Source organism: Tetrao urogallus, assembly GCF_951394365.1.
Source record: "Tetrao urogallus genome assembly, chromosome: 2".
Lineage (NCBI taxonomy): Eukaryota > Metazoa > Chordata > Aves > Galliformes > Phasianidae > Tetrao > Tetrao urogallus.
In genome coordinates this window covers 4,671,227-4,692,601 of record NC_136814.1, presented here as the reverse complement: position 1 = coordinate 4,692,601, position 21,375 = coordinate 4,671,227, and the positions used below count along the sequence as shown (strand labels likewise).

The 21,375-nt window shown below is 39.2% G+C and overlaps 1 protein-coding gene across 1 annotated transcript; it reads left to right on the top strand.

The window, feature by feature from the left end:
• Positions 1 to 2,482: 2,482 nt before the first annotated feature.
• Positions 2,483 to 21,241, top strand: ESF1 (ESF1 nucleolar pre-rRNA processing protein homolog; the record flags this gene model as incomplete). The annotated part of the gene is made up of 13 exons (XM_079550014.1): positions 2,483 to 3,119; positions 3,804 to 4,147; positions 4,939 to 5,052; positions 6,072 to 6,172; positions 7,167 to 7,319; positions 9,982 to 10,096; positions 11,038 to 11,176; positions 12,852 to 13,013; positions 15,978 to 16,099; positions 17,082 to 17,172; positions 19,468 to 19,535; positions 20,245 to 20,391; positions 20,948 to 21,241. The coding sequence occupies 13 exons, from the start codon at positions 2,483 to 2,485 to the stop codon at positions 21,239 to 21,241; spliced, it is 2,487 nt and encodes an 828-aa protein (XP_079406140.1).
• Between the last annotated feature and the right edge of the window lie 134 nt (positions 21,242 to 21,375).

The window sequence follows — 21,375 nt, the reverse complement described above, 5'->3', positions numbered from 1 at the left end:
AGATCAGACTACTTCAGAAACTTACTTAACAAAGCACACTCCATGCAAAAGAAAGGAATTACTTATTATGCTTTGCTAATGTTCCTGTAAATGGTGTTTATTATACAGCTCTGATGTTTCAGACTACTTTTTGATTGTTAATTACCACAGCCAGGGTGCTAAAAGCCAGCACCTGACAGATGTCCCAAATCCAGTATGAAGTGGACAGTGGTGATCTATGAAGAGAAAATCCCCTTTCCCTAGCCCTAGGTAGCTGCAAAGGGCAGGGAAACTCGTACAGACTGCCTCCCCCAAACACTGCACCAATAAATACTCCATCTGAATTTGGTGAATCTACAGCACAGAAGAAAAAACATACTCTTTCTTTTTTTATTAATACTATGCAACTAAGAAATTCCTGCTGTGTTGTTTTTGTTTGTTTGTTTTTAATGAAATTAAAAGCAATCTCAGATAAAAGCATTTGCAACAGGAAACTCCTAAAACAATAACCTCAAATAATTTTCTTCCAAAAAGGTACAGTTCAAGATAATTCAGATACTTCTACTTTCTCAGAGGAAGGCAACCTGAGTGCCTCAGGAACTCCTTAAGAGATGCACAGGCCTTGATTTCCAATAGTGGTTTTTGCACTTCTGTGCTCACGGCAGAGCAGTGCCATTCTTATGTCTGTTTCCCATTTTTTCATTTTTATTTATTTATTTTTAAATCTAAGAAGAACAGCAATAAAGCAACTCAAATGCCAAGGCTGACAGGCTGCTTTCCTTGCCCAGATCCTACTGAGAACATCAACCAATTCAGCTTCTTTTTTATATACAGAACTGCCAGCAACTGCTGGTTTAGAAAGAATAGCCATTTTACATAATCAAGCTAACAAGGCAGAAAAGGCCACAACTAATGTACCTCACTTACTGAGTTGAAACAAAAGCCCTTTAAATGGGTATTTCATTAAGCATTAATCACACTACCTCTACCCACGCTAAAAAAGAAATCCTTTAATTGAGCAGCAAGAAATTTAAGCTGGTGAAAAGTTTCCATTAGTTAAAGACAATGGTGTTAAAGCAGAAAATGAGCATCCCAGATGGAAATTCACCAAGACCCCCAGTTTCTTGCTCTTTTGGGGGTATTGTAACAGGTTACTTAATTTTATCCTGGTGGTAAAACTATTCCACACTACAAAATATTTAATTCCCAGAGAAAATAATGTACTTCCAAGGGGTTATTTTTAAAAAATTCAAGTAAATGCTGGGGTATTATGATTTCTAGCTTCATTATCCCATAACAGGATACTCCTGTTCGTATAAAGAGGTGACGGGATAGCACTGCAATAACACTGCCAAAAAAATAACTGTGCATAACGCAAGCTATTCATGTGGCCATTTTTATTTAAACAACAGGATACACAAACAGCTCTCAGTGCAAGTAATGGTGTTACTTTTTCATTCTCAAAAAATAAATCCCACCTCTCTGAAAGCTCTAGGAAGGTCAATCACACAGCATAAACTGAAAAACCACTTCATCCACTTGACCTACAGCAGAAGGGCTCCCTATGCACACTAACGTGATGGTTAGGAATGGCTGTCTACTTAAATACCTGAGGTAAAACTGGTGACCACGTGGAGGCTCGGTCATAGAATCATTCAGGTTGGAAAAGCTCACCAAGCTCACCAAGCTCACCAAGCTCACCCCGCCCACTAACCTCGTCCCTCAGTGCCAAAGTTCGCGCCACCACTCCAACGACAGCCGCCATACTCGCGGCCGCGACTTATCTTACGCCCTGCGCATGCGCACGACAGCACCGCTGCCGCAGTTCCGCCGCCGCGCCGCGCGATTGGTGTGTCCCGCCGCAGCCGCCGTAGTGCTGCTGGCCGGCGCGTGGTGGGCCCGTGGTTGGAGCGGCGCTTCTCAGGTGTGGCGACCGGCACGGCTTAGAGCGGGGTGCGCTCCTTCGCGGCAAGGGTCGAGGGGGGAGCGGGGCCGTGTTTCCCTCGGATCGGTCTGTGGGGAAGAGCTTTGTTGTATTAGCTCCCAAATGGTGTTTTAGGGTATGAAACGCGGGGAGAGCCAGCCTGAAGTCTGGTTTGGGATGGAACCTTTTGGGTCGATAAGGGCTCGTTTAAGGCGCCGTTAGCTGACAGCCAGCTGAACGTGAGCCAGCAGTGTGCCCAGGTGGCCAAGAAGGCCGACGGCACCCCGGCTTGTGTCAGCGGGAGGGCGGCCAGGGGGAGCAGGAGGTGACGGTTCCTCCGCTGGGACGGAAGTGGTGGGATCACCTGGACATGTCCCAGAGCCGTGGCGATGTGTCACTGCGGGCAGTGGGCACGGTGGGCTTGTTTATCTTAGTGGTCTTCTCCAACCTTAGTGATTCCTGCATATGCATTTGCAAAAAATAATGTAGATGTTAGAAATCTTGCTTCTGTTTTTTGTTAATATGGGGTTTCTGTTTGTGTATTTTTTTTTTTCATTCCAGACTTTAGTGACATCAAAAATGGCATCCCAGAAGGAAATACTGAGCGATGGGCGGTTCAGCCGCGTTGCCCAGGATCCCAGGTTTTGGGAGATGCCAGAAAAAGACCGTAAAGTCAAGATTGACAAACGCTTTCGAGCAATGTTTCATGACAAGAGGTTCAAGCTGAAGTGCACAGTGGATAAAAGAGGTCGACCTGTTAACTATACCTCTGTAGAGAACCTCAGGAAGTTCTATGCCTTGTCGGAATCTGACTCTGAACTTTCAGAAGATGAGAGCGAAGTACGTGCAGAAAAGAAAAAAAAGAAGAAAAAAGCTAAACCTAAGGAAGGAGATTCTGTAAAACCAATTCCTCAGGAAGAGAGTAAAATGAAAAAACAAGGGGTGGACCAAGCATGTAAAGATGACCCTCAGAATGGAGGACAGAAAGTTGCATCTAGATTCAAATTGAAAGAGGTCTCCAAGAAAACAAGAACAGAAATGGATGACTCCCAGGGAAACAAGGACCTTTTATGTGATACAGAAAACGAGGAAGGAGGTGAATCAAAAAGGCCGGTTTCAATTCAAAATAAGCAAAAGACTTCAAAGCCAAGAGGTGCTAATACAGTTAAAGCTGCAAAGAGGGACTGTTCCGTACAAGGAAAAACACAGGAATCAGGTTAGTTTTTACAATAACAGAATTTGGCTGAACTTATTTTGGTATTGTTCCTATTTTATAAATGAAAAATGCTTTTTTCACTAAATCAATCATAAGAGCAGACTTGGGTTATTACTAATGGCAGTGAGCTGCTCACAGAATCAGTACGTGTTCTTCAGTAACGTTGGACACAGTCATGTCCTTCCCTTTGATGGAGCCAAAATTGTTTGCTAGGGTAGTAAGAAACATAAAATATCATAAAATCGTAGAATGGCCTGGGTTGAAAAGGAGCACAGTGCTCATCCAGTTCCAACCCCCTGCTGTGTGCAGGGTCACCAACCAGCAGCCCAGGCTGCCCAGAGTCACATCCAGCCTGGCCTTGAATGCCTCCAGGGATGGGGCATCCACAGCCTCCTTGGGCAACCTGTTCCAGTGCCTCACCACCCTCTGGGGAACATAGAATAAAATATCATTCTGTCAGTTTTAAACCAGTAACACAAGTAGGGGACCAAAAAGCAATAAATGAGAAGCAGAACACTTAATACTGATGTTTGAATTTCCCTGATGTAATTTGTTCCTGCATTGTTCTACCTTCCAGAGATTCTTTTAATCAGCATGAAAAAAAGATTAAGATGTTTTTTCCTCTCTGTAAAAGATCATATGAGTTTACAACATAAAGTCAGATACCTAATGTTTGTGTTTTAGTGACTGCTTGCAGAGACAGCGGTGCTGAAAGTGACATCGGTGAAAGCCAATTAGAGGAAGAAATTTCTGCAAGGGAAAGTTCTGAGTACATGCAATCAGAAGAAGAGTTGGAAGACAATGGGGAAACAGATGAGGACGAGGAGTCAGAAGACAGTGAGGAAACAGATGAAGGTGGTGATTCGGAAGATGGAGAAAGTGATATAGAGCCTGATCTGGCTAGAGGTATAGGGAACATTGAAACAAGCTCGGAGGATGATGATGACTTAGATGATCTATTTCCAAAGGAGCCAGAGATTGAGCATTCATGGGGTGAACTAGATAAAGATGCCCCTCGTGGAGATGAGGTAAAATTGCTTCTGCATGTGACAGGTTACTGTGTGAATAACTCAAAGATGTACAGTCATAAGTTTGTTGTACACTTTTGACTATGTAACAACTTGTGAAGGTTTCTGTCAGAACAGTTTTTGGACATTTTTGATCACAAAATGCAAGTGATTGGTGAAGTTGGCCGTGAATGTGAGACTTTAAGTGTTCTCTGATGTCTCCCTCTGTCTCTAAGCAGAGGGTCATCTGTAGAAAGATAAGCTCTATCTGTAAGTGGGGAAAAAAACAAATGGAACTGTGCTTTTAAAGGAATTCTGGAGTTTAAATAGTTCTGCTGTTGTTGGCTACTGATTTGTTTTTCACTTTTTAAATATGAACTCTCTAATTCAAGCTTAAATAATAAGTTATTTGACAAGGAAGCAGGACTTTAAAACTGGTCATGTTTAGTTCATACAAAAATCACAGTACCACAGTGCTGTTATAGTACTGTTAGTTATTGCTGTTGTGACTAACCACGTGTTAACAAAATCTGAAGCGCTGATGTTATAAATCTAGTCTTAATTCTGTGATTAATGCAGTCTAGCATATCTGTTTTGCTTTACCACTTGGATCCTTCTATCTGCTGTGTTGGTTGGTACTTCACGCCTTTAGTAATTAATAGATATCAAGTCTCGAGGAAAATTCTGTTTGTATTTTTTTAGTAGAGCTTGTTGCTGACTTCAGTATTTACACAGAACAGTTGTTAGAGAGTTGTATATTCTCCATAGTGGTCAGGAATTAAACTTTTCTTTTTTTTTTCCCCCCCATTCAGATTACAAGTAGATTGGCAGTTTGTAATATGGACTGGGACAGACTTAAAGCTAAGGACTTGCTGGCTTTATTTAATTCTTTCATACCCAAAGGAGGAACTATATTTTCTATTAAGGTAAGACCTGATTTCTAAAAGAAGGAAGTGGCTTTTTACTCTAAAGCTGGGGGAAAGCCAACAAGATAAAAACAAAGGAAGTTAATTAGGTGGAAGAACCAAGACACAATAACTGAGAATTGACATGTGTTGCATCAGGGCCGTGCCCACCGCCCTCTGGGGCACAGCCTTTCCTCACCCCCACCTGCCCTCCCCTGACGCAGCTCCATGCCATTCCCTCAGCCCTGTCACTGTACAGACAGCAGAGCTCAGCGCTGCCTTCCACTCCCTGGGAGAGCTGCAGCTGCCATCAGGCCTCCCCTCAGCCCCTCTGCTCTGTGCAAACCGAGGGACTTAGCTGCTCCTCATGTGTCTTCCCCTCTAAATTCTTCCCAATCTTTGTAGCTTGAAATGTAAAGCGTAACTGCTTTCTAGTGATGGGCTTGGATTCTGAAGCTGTTAACATATTGTGTTTACAATGTTGGCTCCAAGTGCTGTTTTGCTGAGATTAATAGTGAAGTTTTCAAAACCTAGTAGAGGGAGACTCTATTTCCTTAGCTAGATTGCTTTTCAGTAGTCTATCTAGTAGATAACTCAGCCTTAAAACTGGAGATTTCTAAATGCACTCCAACTCCCTTTGTCATTGCCCGTTATTGTTTGTTTTTAAGCAATTTTGAATTATTTATAAACTGGTTACCTTCTGATCAAAGTAATGTTTTCCAGTTTTAGTGCTAGCCTGCAGCAGAAACTTCCTGAGTCAGCCTAGTAGCCCTTTCTGAAGAGGGCCACAGTAAGATGAATGAAGTTACTGCTCCTATTAGTTTTCATCTGTCTCAAAATAGTCTCTTGTTTAACAGTCTGTTCACTTCCTTGTCTTTTCTTTAAGGTTAAGAAGATATTAAAACTTGTAGAATTGAACCCATATCTTTTTTTCTCTTTAAAAATCAGTGAATTGTAAAAGGTTTGGTGAGATCTTATTCTTAATTGGTATACAATTTGCTCCACAGTTAAAATTTTTGTTTGTATTGTTTTATTTCTAGATTTATCCTTCAGAGTTTGGAAAAGAAAGATTGAAAGAGGAAGAACAACAAGGGCCTAAGGAACTGTTTGATCTTCCAGAGAACACCACAGAGAAAGACGAGTATTAACTTAATCTTCAAATGAATCTTAATTCCCTGATTAGCTGCTTGTTACAGAACTTCATTTACTAGAGTCTCCTGTAGACATTTTCATTTTGTAGCTTTTTCAAGTGATATATCAGACCTGACCCTAGTTCAACAGGAATGCATATAATAAATGCATTATGATAAAACTTGCAAAAAAATGTTACCAATAGGAGACTTGAAAACTTTTATTGCTCATTGCAATAATAAATTGAATGTGTCAAGAGTTCAATATATGATTTTTCTCTACCAATTGCCACTCGCACAAGAAAAACCCCTTTGTTGCTTGCTATTAAAATTTTTTATCAGCACAACCAACATGGACTTTAACCTAGCCCAAAAATTCCCAGGTTGAGATCTCTTGAATTCTACCAGCTGCAGCCCAGGCAGGCTGAGCTCATCAGGGCTGGACTTCAGATCCAGGCTTCTCCAATCATGGAGTAACCATACCTGTATATGAAAATGCTTTTCACCAGCTTTGCCAGGGGACAAGGGTGCAGGTTTCAGTCCAGCTCAATAGGCTCAAACACTCTGATAGGAAATACTGATTGCGGTTTTCTGTGGCCTGCATGGAGGCGTGCAGAGGTGCTCTGCTGTACGCCCTGTGCGGGGTCTCTAACCTCACAATGCTGGTAGGAGGCAGAGTCAGATAGAGTTGCAACTATAAAACATGTTGAGGTGATTAGAACAGCATTAGTGATTTGAAAAGTTGGAAAACTTAATGTCAATCTTAGAATGTTAGCTCTTTGGGTGGAAAATGCACTGAGTGAAACACAGCCTCCTTTAACAGAGCTGAGTGAATTCTTTGAGTAAAACTGAATAGGTATTGGTAGAATATCATGTTGTTTAACATTTGATCTTACAAAGACAGGGAGTGCGTTTCAGTGATGCATATATTTAAGGAGTTGAATTACAATATTTTGCAGATGAAAGCTTGTTTAAGTCAACTCCTGTTGTTTTCTGCTTTTGCAGGCTTTATAAGGAAAAGCTGAGGGAATATCAGTTTAAGCGACTGAAGTACTTCTATGCAGTTGTAGAATGTGACTCTCCTGAAACAGCCAACAAAATCTACGAAGAATGCGATGGACTGGAATTTGAAAGTAGCTGCTCTTTTATTGACCTCAGGTAAATCTGATGGTGGCTTTCTTATATATCCAAAGGGGGAAAGGGCACAAATAAAAAATCAATTTAGAATAATATGGATTGGACGATATTTATTCTCTTACCAAAGTTGAGGTTGTTATTACTTTTAAATTAAGGTGCAGGAGGTAGTGGTAGTTTCATTTGTTGTTGCTGGGTTTTTTTTTTTTCTGTCTACTTGTCCCTTAAGTACCTTTATATAGAAATGAAAATTTTGAGTGTATCTACATAGAGAAATTAGAGTAATTCCAGCTGAATATTCAGCCTTTTTGGTAAAACTAAGCAGTGTTTTAAGATACACATCAAAAAAACATCAACTTGCAACTCTCATATTTAGAAGTAGCTTTTCTTTTTCACTTTTTGTCTGTTTTTCTGGATTTATAGCACAGAGCACAAATATAGCTGCTTTTTTCTGAAGCTGCAATAGATCACCGTGTTACTCCCTATGAGCTAGAGGCTCTAATATTTCATAAGTTGTGTTAGAAAATTTATAATTTTTAATTACAGTTGTGCTTTGTTGCTAGTATTTCCTTTTGCTATGAGTCTGCTAGTCTAGGCAGGAGAGAAATAACTAAATCATATTAGTGTTTGAAGAAGCTGGCTTTGTCTCTTGGGAGCTGTGCTGTGGGCACTCTTGGAAACCATGAAGGATAAGTTTCAGGCCAAAAGAGCATGTAATTTTTCATGCTTATGTAATGGCACCAGGACCAGCACAATGAGAAGATTGTTTTTAAAAAAATAATAATAATAATAATAATTCTTACCTGTCTCCAAAGATTTAGGCTTGCAGAAAAACTCCACAAAAGAAGGATCTTCAGTAAGAGAGCCTTCCTTGGTGGCAGTCAGCCCTTAAATGAGGTCTAGAGGGGTAGAGCCTCGCTTCACCCTTCTGGTATTACAGATAAATTACCTTCATCTGTGCTCCTGGGGGCTGACTGTCTTTTCTCCAGGTGCTCAATCAGTGATTCAGCCCTTGACCCAGCAGTTCTCATACATTCCACCCCTTCATGGCCTGAACCACTGATTGAGCCAGCTGGAGGATGAGCCTTCCCTGATACAGAGATCCAATATACAACGATGCTCATACAATTGTCTATTGAGATGCAGGTTGACACAAAGTAAGATGACTGATGATCAGTTTGTGGTTGGAGTTCATGTTCTCTCATGGGTCAGTGCTTGATAGTGTTACTGGAGGCACGCAGTTGTTTGGTACAGGTCCATCTCATGTTCCATCAGTCCCACATAGGCCATGGCCAGGTGTCATGCTCCATGTCACAGCGACACTGGAACACTTTGATGACATTTTGCTCCTTCTGGTGATCCTAGGAACTCTTAAAGACTCATAGAGTAGTACAGGTATTTCAGAGGTACCCACAGGGGAAGGTCTGCCCTCCGAGGCAAGATACAGGCCATGTTCCTTTCTTGAGTCAACACTTCAGCTTGCTCTGGGGCATATCCCAGCTGTCTATTCCACACCATTTGGCCAGGTATCTGTGACTGCGTTACTATATCAGGCACCAAAGGGGGGGTTCTGATCTGCCATAGGGACATGATGAGAGTTTCCTTAGCAATGAAGACCAGAGTGTTGACCACGATGTCAGTAGGCCATGTGCTGATTACTGGAGAGACTACTGAGCTTCTCACCTCCAATAATCTCCACCAGGGTGCAAGTGGGCCAGACCACTTCAGTCTTACTTGCACCTTCCAGGGCAATTCTGTTCTGTGGGTACAGAGTTCTACATTGTCAGGGGCAGGGAGCAGTAGATTATTTTCATTAACAGTTTGGGGTCTTACATGATTGTCAGAGCTCACAATTTGGATCCTGAGAGGGGAAGCCCAAGTTATCTGAAGCATCTTAAGGGCGCTGGGTCTGCCATCCCATCTTTTGTTCAGCTCCCACAGAGTTTCATGCAGTCTCTTCATCCACCCCTGCAGGGACCCACAGTCTATTTTCACGGCAGCCTTAAGGATCCCGTTATAACGTTCAGTTTGAGGCCTGCTCCCATTGGATTATACAGCAGATGAAATCACCATTCAGTGGCGTTTTCTTCTGCCCATATGCCACCACTAACTTGGTTAAGGCCTTGGTGGTGTAGGCTTTTGGTACCAGGTAGACCTGCATCAGTCCATTTCCCATTTGGATGCAAGTTAATGCATACCTGGCCCCCTCAGATCACAGGAGAGGGCCTATATAATCAACTTGCCACCTCTGATGAGGGTTATGTCCTGTGGCAAGGGGGGCAGTCATCTCTGGCAAGGGTTTTGGTCTCATCCTTGAGCAAGTGTTGCAATCATGACATGCCTGGATGATGTCCGACATTGTTCTGTGCAGCCTCTGTGCTTTGACTGCTGGCCACATCATCTTCTGTCCAGCATGTGTTAGCCAGTGGGCAATGTTCTCAGAAGGAGAGTGCTCAGTCCACCATACTTGAGCCAGCATGTCAGCCTCATCATTTCCTGGTGGCTGCAGGGGGTGATGTCCCTGAATGTGGTAGACACGTTCTGTGTTTAACCATACTGCATACATCTAACCACGTCTCCTGGCCCCTGATTATTTTGTGTTGATGTTCTGTATTTGTGAAAAAGACTGTTTATACTATGAATCTTCCCAGCGTATTTGAATAATAACATATTATCTACCTTGAAGATTTATTCCAGATAATGTTACATTTGATGATAAGCCAAAGGACACAGCCTCAGAAGTGAATGTATCTGGATATAAGCCAAAGTACTTCACATCTGCTGCAATGGGAACATCAAAGGTATCTTTACAATGTTTTCATAATGTTTTTCTAATTTGTTTAGTTTTATTGTCAGCTTACAAATGATAGAAGTAAAAATGATAGAAGGAAAACCTTCCTGTTTTTGTTCACCACTTCAAAATAGAGACGTCAAACATACTAGAAGATGCAAGCACGTTATAGAGTCCCAAGTTGTGACCCCATAAATAAGCTTCTTTGTTAAAAACTGAAGAAGACTGCATTTTTTACTTCATTTTATGTCTGTTTCAAGTTACACGTGAACTTACTTTGTTATCTACAACTAAATCATGTAATTTGCTGAAAATAGTTGTTTGTGTGCAGTTCAACAAGAATGTTTTTAGTGGTAGTGTCAGGCTTACACAATTGCTTCCCCTCCTTATAGTGATCCACTCTTACTCAGACTTATGTGAGAGCCAAAACGTTCATCTGGCCATGAAATGAACTATATTGGAGAATTGATTAGATGAGAACCAAGTTGTTTCGGTGGGATGGTTTGTCAGATTAATTTCATTTTCTAGCTGAGGCTGCAGTTGTGCAAACACTTTTCTTGTCCCTGTTGCAATCCATGTGTGATTCCAGGATCCTCTAGAGCTGGAGGAGGAAAGTTGGCGACCACTGCTTCAATTCCAGTATCTGCTGCCACAAAGGAAATTTGGCTTACGGAGATTTAGTGTTGTGTGACAGGATGTTACGGAATCCTTAAATGCAATAGGAAACTTCTTCATTCTTTCATGTAGTTAAAATTCCTTGAAATGCTTTTTTGAAGAAGAAATCAAAAATGTAATTCAAAATAAATGATTATTTTAGGAAATCGTTGTGGAGAATACTAGCAACACATTTATATTATCTATACCACTTAGGAAGCAATTTTCTTTTAAAAGTGCTTTAGAATGTTTAATTTTAACAGATTGGCTTCCACAAGCAGCTGTCCTATTTTTAAGGTAGATATCACATGGGATGAAACAGATCACGAACGAGTAATGTCACTTAGCAGAACTTTTAATAAAGAGGAACTTCTGGACATGGATTTTCAAGCTTATTTGGCTTCATCTAGTGAAGAAGAGGAAGAAGAGCAGCAAGGTACCTTCATTAATAAATGTTGAGCACAAAGTCATTAGCTACAGCACTTTTAAGTGTGAGTCAAATGTATAAATTCCATAAAATTAGAAAATACTTTGAATGTTTCCTTTTGCAGTGAGAATATTATACTCATTATTGAAAAGCTGTGCTCAGGTTCTCCTATGAAAATAGCCTACCTTCCTCCCAGAGCTAAATGTCTGGATGTGGCACATACTTACTCCTTTGGGTGTGTGACTTTGAGATGGATGGACATCAGTGGTGAGCTTGATGGTAGCTGTGGTTCACTCTTTTCAATTAGGAAATACATGGAGTGATGATACAATGCTGACAGATAATGAAAGAAAAATTTCAGCTAGGCCTGACGACACAGAAGCTGTGGAGTTTCTCAGATTTACTTTTTCCCTTTTTCTCTCTCTTTTTTTTTTTTTTTTTTTTTTTTTTTTTAGTTAAATACAGATTTCAGAAACAAACTTCTGCAGTGTTTTGCGTATGTAGCAAGAAAACATATGTTGAACTTTCTAAAACATCTCTGAAGCCACAGTTGAGATAAATTATGTAGGCCTATTTCTGATTCTTGAAATAAATAATGTCACTGGTATAACCTCAAAATGGCCAAATTCTTTTTGAGGACAAAGTAAACAATTCTGCTGTGGAACTGAGAAAGTGTATTATCTGATGTTGGAAGTACATTAGGGAGACAGGGTGACTGAATTTTATTTTCTTTACCCTTGCTTTGAAAGAGATTCCTGCTGTTGTGTTTTCCATTTGTCATGCAAGGTCTGTTTACCTGGTATAATTAAATTTTAATTAAGCCAAGTATAATGATTATAATTGGAGTGATTTCAAGTAGCAAGATCACAGTTCATCTAAATTGCAGCTCACTTTCTTTATTGCTGATCTGATGATTCTGCTACAGAAAAGATGCTTTTTATTATACATTTGACTGATTTTTTCTAGAGACTGTGGTGGCTATCCAGTTCATTCTGAGTGAAAAACATCAGAACATTTTCTTGTGGCTATTTTTTTACTGTTCAGAAAGTCTGAAAAATCTTGGCAAAAATCATTACTGTCTTAACGTCCACCAGAAGGTGGCTCACTTTCCTTTTCTTGCAGCTGCTGTCAAATGTTCTTCATTTGCTCATGGAGTGAAAAGACAAAGTTTTTTGAGATGATGAGTATTTTGAGGATGGCAATACATGTCACTGCTTAAATTCCTCCCAGCAAAATTAGCAAGACAGTAAAACGTACAAATTTGCATTCCCTTCATTATCCAGTATCATAGAATCATTCAGGTTGGAGAAGAACACTAAGATCATCCAGTCCTACCAGCAGCTCACCCCCTCCATGCCCACTGACACAGAGGTTCTAGAACACCTCCAAGGACAGTGACTCCACCACCTCCCTGGGCAGCTGTGCCAGTGCTTTTTGAAAGTTTATTGCAGGTCATATTGTAATTGTTTTGTTTTGGTGGTGATGATAGGACAGATCAACATCTTTTCTCAGATTTTTTTTTTTTCATCTAAGTACAGGAATTCTAAACTTGGTTACTTTTTCTGGGAATGATACAGGAAAATGCGTGGGATTACTTTATTTATTGCCTTAGGTGCATTTCCTAACTGTGAAATTCAACTGACCACTTTGAGGCTGTCTTTCATACCTTTCTTCATCTTTTTAGGGGAAGGTGTAGCTCATGAAATGGAAGATGACAAACCCAGGAAGAGCCAAAAAGATGATGAAGAGCAAATTGCCAAGTATAGAGAAATTTTGCAAAGTATCCAAGAAAAAGAGAAAAAGCAGGAAGAAAAGGATATAGAAATGGAGATTAAATGGGTTCCAGGTAGGCTTTAATGATTTCTTTTGACAGTACGTATGAGCCCTGGAACCTGTTAGATTTGTTTGCAAGTTAATTTGATTTGCTGTAATAGCAGAAGTGCTCTAGATAGGAAGAGAGGCTATTCTCTTGGTTAGACAATCAGGCAAATAGGAGCATTTGGTGACTGTTCAAAGGATTTCATTGCAGAGAAAGACTGGGAAGGTGTGACTTGTCCATTCTGGGGGCAGAAGGTATTGCGTTGCTTTGGGAGGTGGTGGAAGACTGCAGGCTGATACAAAGACACAGCCTGATCTGCTATTGTAACCAGTGAGACCAGAGCTGTGGTGGAATGCAGCCTCTTCTCCACTGGTGTGCAATTTCCATTTGGGAATGTGAATCTCAGTTGTACTATTAATTTTGAATTAACTTGGGCAACTTTTGCTTTATACAAATGCTCCTTTTTAAAGTTCTTGTTCTGTCTATGTACTAATTTGGTGAAATCAATCAAACTGAATGAATTTGTCCTACCTAGTTCTTCATAAGACTTTGGTTGGAAAACATGCATTGCATTACAATAGTTATGACCTTTAGTTGTATAATTTGAATAACTTCTGATGAGCATTCTGCCAGCACACTTTAGAGAAGGCAATTAATGTGTGTTATAGGACAAGTGCATACTAGCAAAGCCCATCAACTTGTCTTACTTGAAATGCCCACAGAGTGTCAGTATTTCCATTGCTGGAGTTGCTCTGTTAATACCTTTTAATTCTTAGTATCACTGAGCATTGGAGGCAGCAGAGTTTTCTATTATAAGATTTTGCAAAGATATTCAGTTGCAGCATGTCATACAGAAGCTGGAAACCACAATGGAAACATTCATGCTAGGAATATGTTGTGTTTACGTGTGTCAGGCATTATTTAATATTGGACAAGAGCATTCAGATTTTGGAAACCTCAGTTTAGTCTGTGGTACTGGTGCTTGGCTGCCTTGCCTCTCCTGGCTCTTGCATCTGTCAGTCTACTTCAAAACTCCTGTTTATATTCAACCTCCTGGCAAAATTTAGTCTTCATTGATTTCAAGCAACATTTGCAGAGAAGGTCCAGCACTACTGAAGGAGAGGATTTTTGAGGGTGGAATGTAGTCACTGCATGCTGAGCAGTACTTTATAGTTCTGGCAATACACACAGCTGAGGTTATGCTTTCCTAGGGGACAGAAGTACATTAGTTATTATCTTGTTTCTCCTTGATCAAATGTGCTTATTTAAATTCCAAACGAATTATGTTCCTCTTGGAGTAGTCTGGGAATTCAAAAATAGTTTCTGTGTTCATCTCTTAAGACTCCTTAAATTAGTTCTAGGGAAGTTCTGTCTGTTGGAATATTTTTATTATCAAACTTTGCCGGGTTCTGATTGACTGACTGCAAAATCACTTTGCTGCCAATACATTTAATAGAGAGAGAGCTACCACAGTTGAACTGAAGAGCATTTTCAATAGATATGCAGACTTGAATTCATTTAAAAATTTGAGTTTGGGCACCAATATATTTACTCATGGTTATAGAAGACATACTGTGCAAGTCATTCCGTTATTCGTGAATCGTAATAGCTTTAAATAAAGCATAGTGCCAGCAAAAACAAGTTAGGTGCAGTTCCAACTTTCTTTGGTCTATTTCTTTTAGGTACAAAATCAGTGTTATATTTAGCCACCCATCTGCTTTCTTAATCATATCTCATTTGAGAAGCAATCGCTATGCATCCATATCCAGCTCTCAAAGCTCCCTTTAGAAGGTGAAGAAGAGGAAGGCCACAATTGCCATTCTTAATGATATTCAGGCAGGTTTTCATACAGGTTTTTTTTTTATTGGACCTGAAAATGTTTAGCTAGGATTAAAGAAACTTTGACATTTGCTTTCAAAAGAGCAGGGTAAGGTGCTACATGTAAGATGAACTTGCTCAGTTAGATTTCCTGAGATTTGAGAAGCATCTTTCTAGCTCTTTACAGCTTACAACTCTCATAATTATTAAATTTTTGGAAGTTTCAAAAATAATTGTTTAGAGAAACATAAATTGTGTCCCACCCATCCTCCCTCTCCATTCCTGCAGTGTGCAAAGCAATATAGTTACGTTTGCTGTAGTATTATCACTTCTGATCATTTACTTCAAGTGTGATCTAGTGTGCTAACATGTATTACCTTTCTACCCTCTTTTCATGACCATTGTTTGTAAAGATTAAGTGAGAATAGTGATTCATTTATTCAAAAATATAAATAATGTAGATTAGGGATAAATTAACATTTTCTATGACCAGTTAATAGTTCTACCTACAGTAAACAATTCCTTTCCACTTCTGCAATCAAAAGTCTTTTGGCCACTTAAATACACTCTGATTCTGAGGAAGTGAGCAGTCATTTTTTCCCCAAAGTTACTGAAAAATAATCCAAAGTAATAGTGGTTAGTTTCTGGGGAGCACGTGGCTCCATTTTTATTGACTCTGGAGATCAAGATCTGTACTATTGAAAAACACTAAATTATGGTTCTGTTTGCACCTGGGTTTCTTCCTGATTGAAAGTCATTGTTTGTTCTGGGTATAAATATTATAGCTATAAAATAGTAACAGTTAACAGATTCTTTTTTTGAGGTGACATTTCTATGCACCTTTGAATGATGCACGTTACAGGAAGCTCCATTCTGTTTCCAGAGCATGATCCAATTATGTTTGGTAATTTGGCCTTACAGTCCAGTTCATAACATGTGTTCAGGAACTTAGTTGTACACTGAATGGTGACACAAAATATTTAGGAGCTACTAGGGTTATAATCCTATGGAAAAGATAAAACATGGTCTTATTTATAAAAATGATCTTATTTATAAAGGTGTTGCTCCAACCAATACTTGTATTGTTTTCATGGACTTTTTAAAGAAAAATTAAGGAAAAAAGAAAACGTTTGAATTGATCTCATTTTTTTAACTTGCTATTTTTTGTTCTAGGCCTGAAAGAAACTGCTGAAGAAATGGTCAAAAATAGGTTGGAAGGAAAGGATAACCTCACTCCATGGCAAAAATACCTGGAGAAGAAGAAAGAAAAAAGAAATCTTAAAAAAAAGAGGAAGGTAATGTCTGCTGTGGTCAGGTGCTGGGGGAGCTGCTGTTTGTTTGTTCTTCTTAAGTCACAGCTCTTGTTTTGGATTAAAAAAAAAAGGAAAAAACAAAGTTACATAATGTACAGTACTGTTTTAAGGTTTGAATGTGGAGTGGTCACTCATTTGGAGAGGTTAGAGTGCCTCATGAAGTCTGCAGAGCTGTGGGATGTTCAGCGTAACACTGATACAATTTCATTTATCTGTCTGATTTCTAACATGTCACTTTTCAATGCGTTAATGTCTTTTTTCAACACATTGATGCCTTTTTGTCACAGTATGTTTGTGGGGGAAAGTAGTTAGAATACACAGTGGTTGTAATTTTAGACATTTTCAGCCTATAATAAAACAGTTGCTTGTTTCCCACACCTGAAACAGCAAAGAATGGATAGCCTTGAAGAACTATTCAACTTTGAAATTGCAAAAGCAAATTTGGTAAATATGTTTGTGTAGGAACAGCCTTTTAGCAATGTGAAAATTGCTGTTGCTTTCTTTTCACACGTGGGAGGTAATTGTGTGGTAACTGCAGTGGCAGAGATGTGCAGGAATAGGCAGGTAAATGAAATGTTTGTTCTACTACTAGATGTAGCAAGGTTGAAATTGTTGTCTTTGTAGCAAGTAAGAGCAATCAGGTAGTGATTATGCAGCTAGAACTACATCCTGTGCAAGTATTTGGTGGTATGGTTGGCCTACTACAGTGCAGTCCGTGGCTGCAGCTGATGGAGTTCCTTGGTCTGTGTAAACTGTTCTTCAGGTAAAAGGAAAGCTTTCATTCTGTGGTGTGGGCTTTAAATTGTGAATTTGTCTACTAGCAATTTTCAGTCAGTTCTAGTTAGGTGATGATTCAGCACGCAGTATTTTGGTTTTTCTAGTTTCTGGCAGAAGGAACATTTAATTGCAGCCAATTTTTAGAAGTGGATATGATGGTTGAAATAATGCTTGTGTTTTGTTACAGGCTACTGCTGAGAGAGAAATGAGTGAAGATGAAGTTCCCTCTGATGTTGATCTCAGTGATCCATATTTTGCTGAGGAACTTGGAAAAACAGGTGAGTTAAGACAAGTAACTTCTGGAATAAACGTGCCTTTTTCTTTACATAATGAAACAAAGAAAGGCAGAGGTGGCATGTTCAGAGTGAACTTTTCCAATTCAGATTTTTGGGACATCTTTTTTTTTTTTTTTTTTGTGATGTTTTAGTTAGCTGTCAGTTTGATGACAAATTTATTCTGAGTATGATTTTGGGGGTTAAAATTTGAAGGTCGGGATAATCAAGATGTGCAGATTCCTGGCTTTTCATGCTTTTGGAAACCAAAACCTAGGAGTGATTCCTACAATGCCGTATTAAGAATGTTAGCAACAGATTTTCATGTGCCACAAGTCAAGAGTAAGCATCCTTTAATCTGACACCAACCACCACAGTCTTGTGTCTTCAGAGTTAGAAGTTTATGTTAGGAGAAAGTAAATAACTCAAAAACAAAAGGAAAGAAAGATGCCACTTCCTCCAGCACCTTCTTGTTTTTCATTAGCAAGAATATGTAGGTACTCTCATACTAATATTTGCTGTGTCAATGTTGAATCCAAAGTCTCCAAGGCAGCACATTTGTGCCTTATATAAGAAGTTCTGTGTGTCATTGAGGGACTTAGTGACTGTAACATGTAAATGTAAGTTCACTTTTGATAAGCCGAGGCATTTTAAGGGGAGCAGGACTGTAAGGAGGTGTTGGACACCGGCTCTCAGTTCTTGTATTCTGTTAAGTGCTATGAAAGCAGAACTTAAAGTTCTGTGAAGTCTACTTGAGTGTGTGTTTGTCAGGTCTGTCTTTGTTCCTGAAACCTGTTAGCAAAGCAAGCAACGATTCTCACAGGGAGCAATGCTTCAGCTCAGGAGGAGGTGCAAAGTGAAACAGCTTCTTTGTGCCTGCTATGCCCAAAGAGTATCCATGCAGGATATAGGCATATGCAAATTAGCACATCCAAAATTCATGACAGTGCTTGCTAATATAATAGTACACATAATGGCTGCGCACACAGTACCATGGACAAAGATGTAAAGTGCTGCATATGAGCCTAGATGTTGTGTTTCATTTATTTTGGTTAGATATTGTCAGGGGGGGGACAAGTACTTGTCACTTTTGTTTTATGTTAATACATATTGTTTTTAAAAGCATTACAGATCTCTAATTTGACTTGTCCACTTTCAATCCTAGCTTGTTCTTTTCTGTGGAGTCTCAGTAAAGGCTCACATAAGGCAATTTTTCTTTCTTATAGCTTAAACTGCTGTGAGGTGTATAGCTGCACAGTGTAATTGCTTATTAACAGGATGTCTTCCAGTTCAGGATATTCTGTGTGATGTGTTTGCAAAAGGAGGGAGGGATGGACTTCCAGAATGCGTTTGAGGACAGGGATTACGTCAGGAGTATGTTAAAAAGATGAATGATGCCTTTGTGAATTCTGAAACCAAACTATGATGCAAAGCTTTTAGTGCTGGGAGTAATTACCAGCTTTAGCTGGGTAAGGTCATAGAAAGAAATGAATTAATTTGTCTCTATGGGAAACACCTTACTTCAAAACTGGCTCCTGATTCATCCCCATCTGCAAGAACACACGTTTTTCAAGACTTGAGGATAAACTCTTTCATGATTATACTTGTAATGAAAGATGAGGGAAGATAATTGGAGGGGACTTCTTTGAGGTACAAGTAGAAAGGCTGATTCTAGGATAACTGCTATCACTTGGCATCCCCTTGTTTACATTTCTATCATGTTGGCAGTTCTGCAAAGATAAGAATGATTTCAAAGCTACCAAAGTGTTATGTTCATTTTTTCCTGCCACATAACAATATAGAATCTGAATCTGATTTTCTTGCACACTTTCTAGAACTAATAAATCAACAATTCAGTTCTTGGGCTTTATCATAGTACTTTATCACAAGAACATTCAGTCTGAACAGTCAATCCTATTTTCATCCCCGTGGTTCTGTGAAGAGTCTTTTTTGTATTGTATTCCTAGCACCTGCATGGCTAACAGCACAGCATAGCTTTAAGCTTACACATAAATTTCAAAACCAACTTGCGTGGGGCTTTTTTACTTAACTAATATATTTTCATCTTGCTCAGCAGGCAGATTTGGCCTTCTGTTTTAATTGTTCTTATTTGATCATTTCTCCTCAGTATTGCTGTCATCTTGAATGGTGGAAATATCCGGTAGACTTTTATACTCAGTTTTCCAAATCTTACACTGAAGTAAGAGAATGAGACTGAAATTTGAGGTTCTATTGATAGATCATTTATGCTCTCATGCATAAACTTGAATAAGCGTGTGAATGCCCTATTTTTGCCCATAGGTTTAAAGAAGAAGGCAGAGTTGGTTGAAAGTAACTCAGAAGATGAAGCTGAAGTTGAAAAACAGAAGGTAAAGTGGCTTAAAGTGCATAGATTTACACATGTTGCAGTGCCTGAATTCTGCAACTATGTAATGTATGTGTTTGTGAATGGAACTACCCAGTCTTCTGACACCATATGACTTTAATGGCAAGAGCTTTTGGAATAAAACCACCAAGGAGAGTGGTACTTGGTCACTGACTTGACATACTAAGATTACACCAGGGTCTCTTTCTGGAAGATTATAGTTGAACACAGCTCAACAGGGTCAAATTATACTGAAGTGTAAGGGCATGGAAACCAGGCTGGCTGGTTAGTCTCTAGCTTTAAAGCATGTTTGTCCTGTAGACTTTTAACATTCTTTCATTCTTTCCCAGAGTGAAAAAATAAATCCATTTACTAAGTTTGCCTATGGTAGTTATCATTTTGTGATTTGAATACAAATATAAAATAGTATCAATGCATTATTTCTGTGTTATAGTGTACAATTCTCAAATCAGTTTATCAGTATGTTAAAAAATATAAATGTGTATCTGCAGTTATTCAATAAAAGATAAAAATTAACTGTTATATTTAATATTGCACCTCAAAAACATTAATGTCATTATATTTGCAATAATACTGCACTGACAACACTATTTCAACTCGTTTATGTACAGCTATACAGACTTGATCAACATGGTTGTTATATTTTTCATAGAAAACTTTTATTGTGTACTTCAACTCTTATTTTGCAACAGGCTGAAATGGCTCTGCTTATGATGGACGATGAGGACGATGGCAGAAAGCATTTTAATTATAAACAGATTGTGGAACAGCAGAACTTGAGCAAGAAGAAAAAGAAACTCTTAATGAAAAAGAAGGAATTACTAGAAGATGACTTCCAGGTAATGATGTGCTTTTGATTTTGGGATTTGAATAGATAAGCTTAGATACTAAACTGTTAGTATCAACTAATTGGGGAAAAAAAACTTTACAGTCCCACATCCTTCCTTCTTGCTCTAAGTTGAAGTAGAAGAACTTGTGTCTTCCCTTTTAGGGAGTTACAGGCTCTTTTCACATGGATTTGTGTAAGATAAAGCAGTATGCAAGGCCTCGTAAGATACGACAGATACAGCCTCATAAAACTCATTGCTACCTTTGTTCTGATGATTAGCCACTGCATCTTTCATTCTGGCCAGTTCTTAACAAGAAACCTGTCCTTTGTTTGCTGATAGAGACACGTGCAGCATTTGGATGTGCAATCACTCATCTGTTCTACTAATATTATCTTTTGATTCTCTACTCTGTGCTTGATAAATACCTACGATCTGAGCAGCTGCAGGGATGGTGAACAATCTCATGAGCTGTTACTCCTTATGCAGCTCGTGTTTTATTGTATTTAAAAGCTTTGCTATCATGGGTAAAGGTTACCCAAAATAAATATTATTTTTCTGCCTTCAGGTAAACGTTGCTGATACAAGGTTCCAAGCCATGTTTACATCTCCCTTATTTAATGTGGATCCTTCTGATCCAAATTTCAAGAAGACAAAAGCAGTAGAAAGGATCTTGGAAGAGAAAGCTCGCCGGAGAGAGCAGAAACAGCAAGATCTTCACGAGACAAGCAAGGAATGGGAGAACAAGGTGGCAAAGAAAGAGACTAAGAAATCCATAGATCCTGCCTTGTCAATGTTAGTAAAATCTGTCAAAAACAAAACTGAACAGTTTCAGGCAAGGAAAAGACAGAAAATCAAATAACTGATCTTTGTTTCTGACTCTGACTTTTCTTTCCTAACATCTGTTGAAGTTGCTCTATCTGCTTTAATTCCTATCCCCCTAAAATTCTCAGAAAGGTCATTTCATTGTAGTGGCAAGTTTTAAAGTCAGGAAAA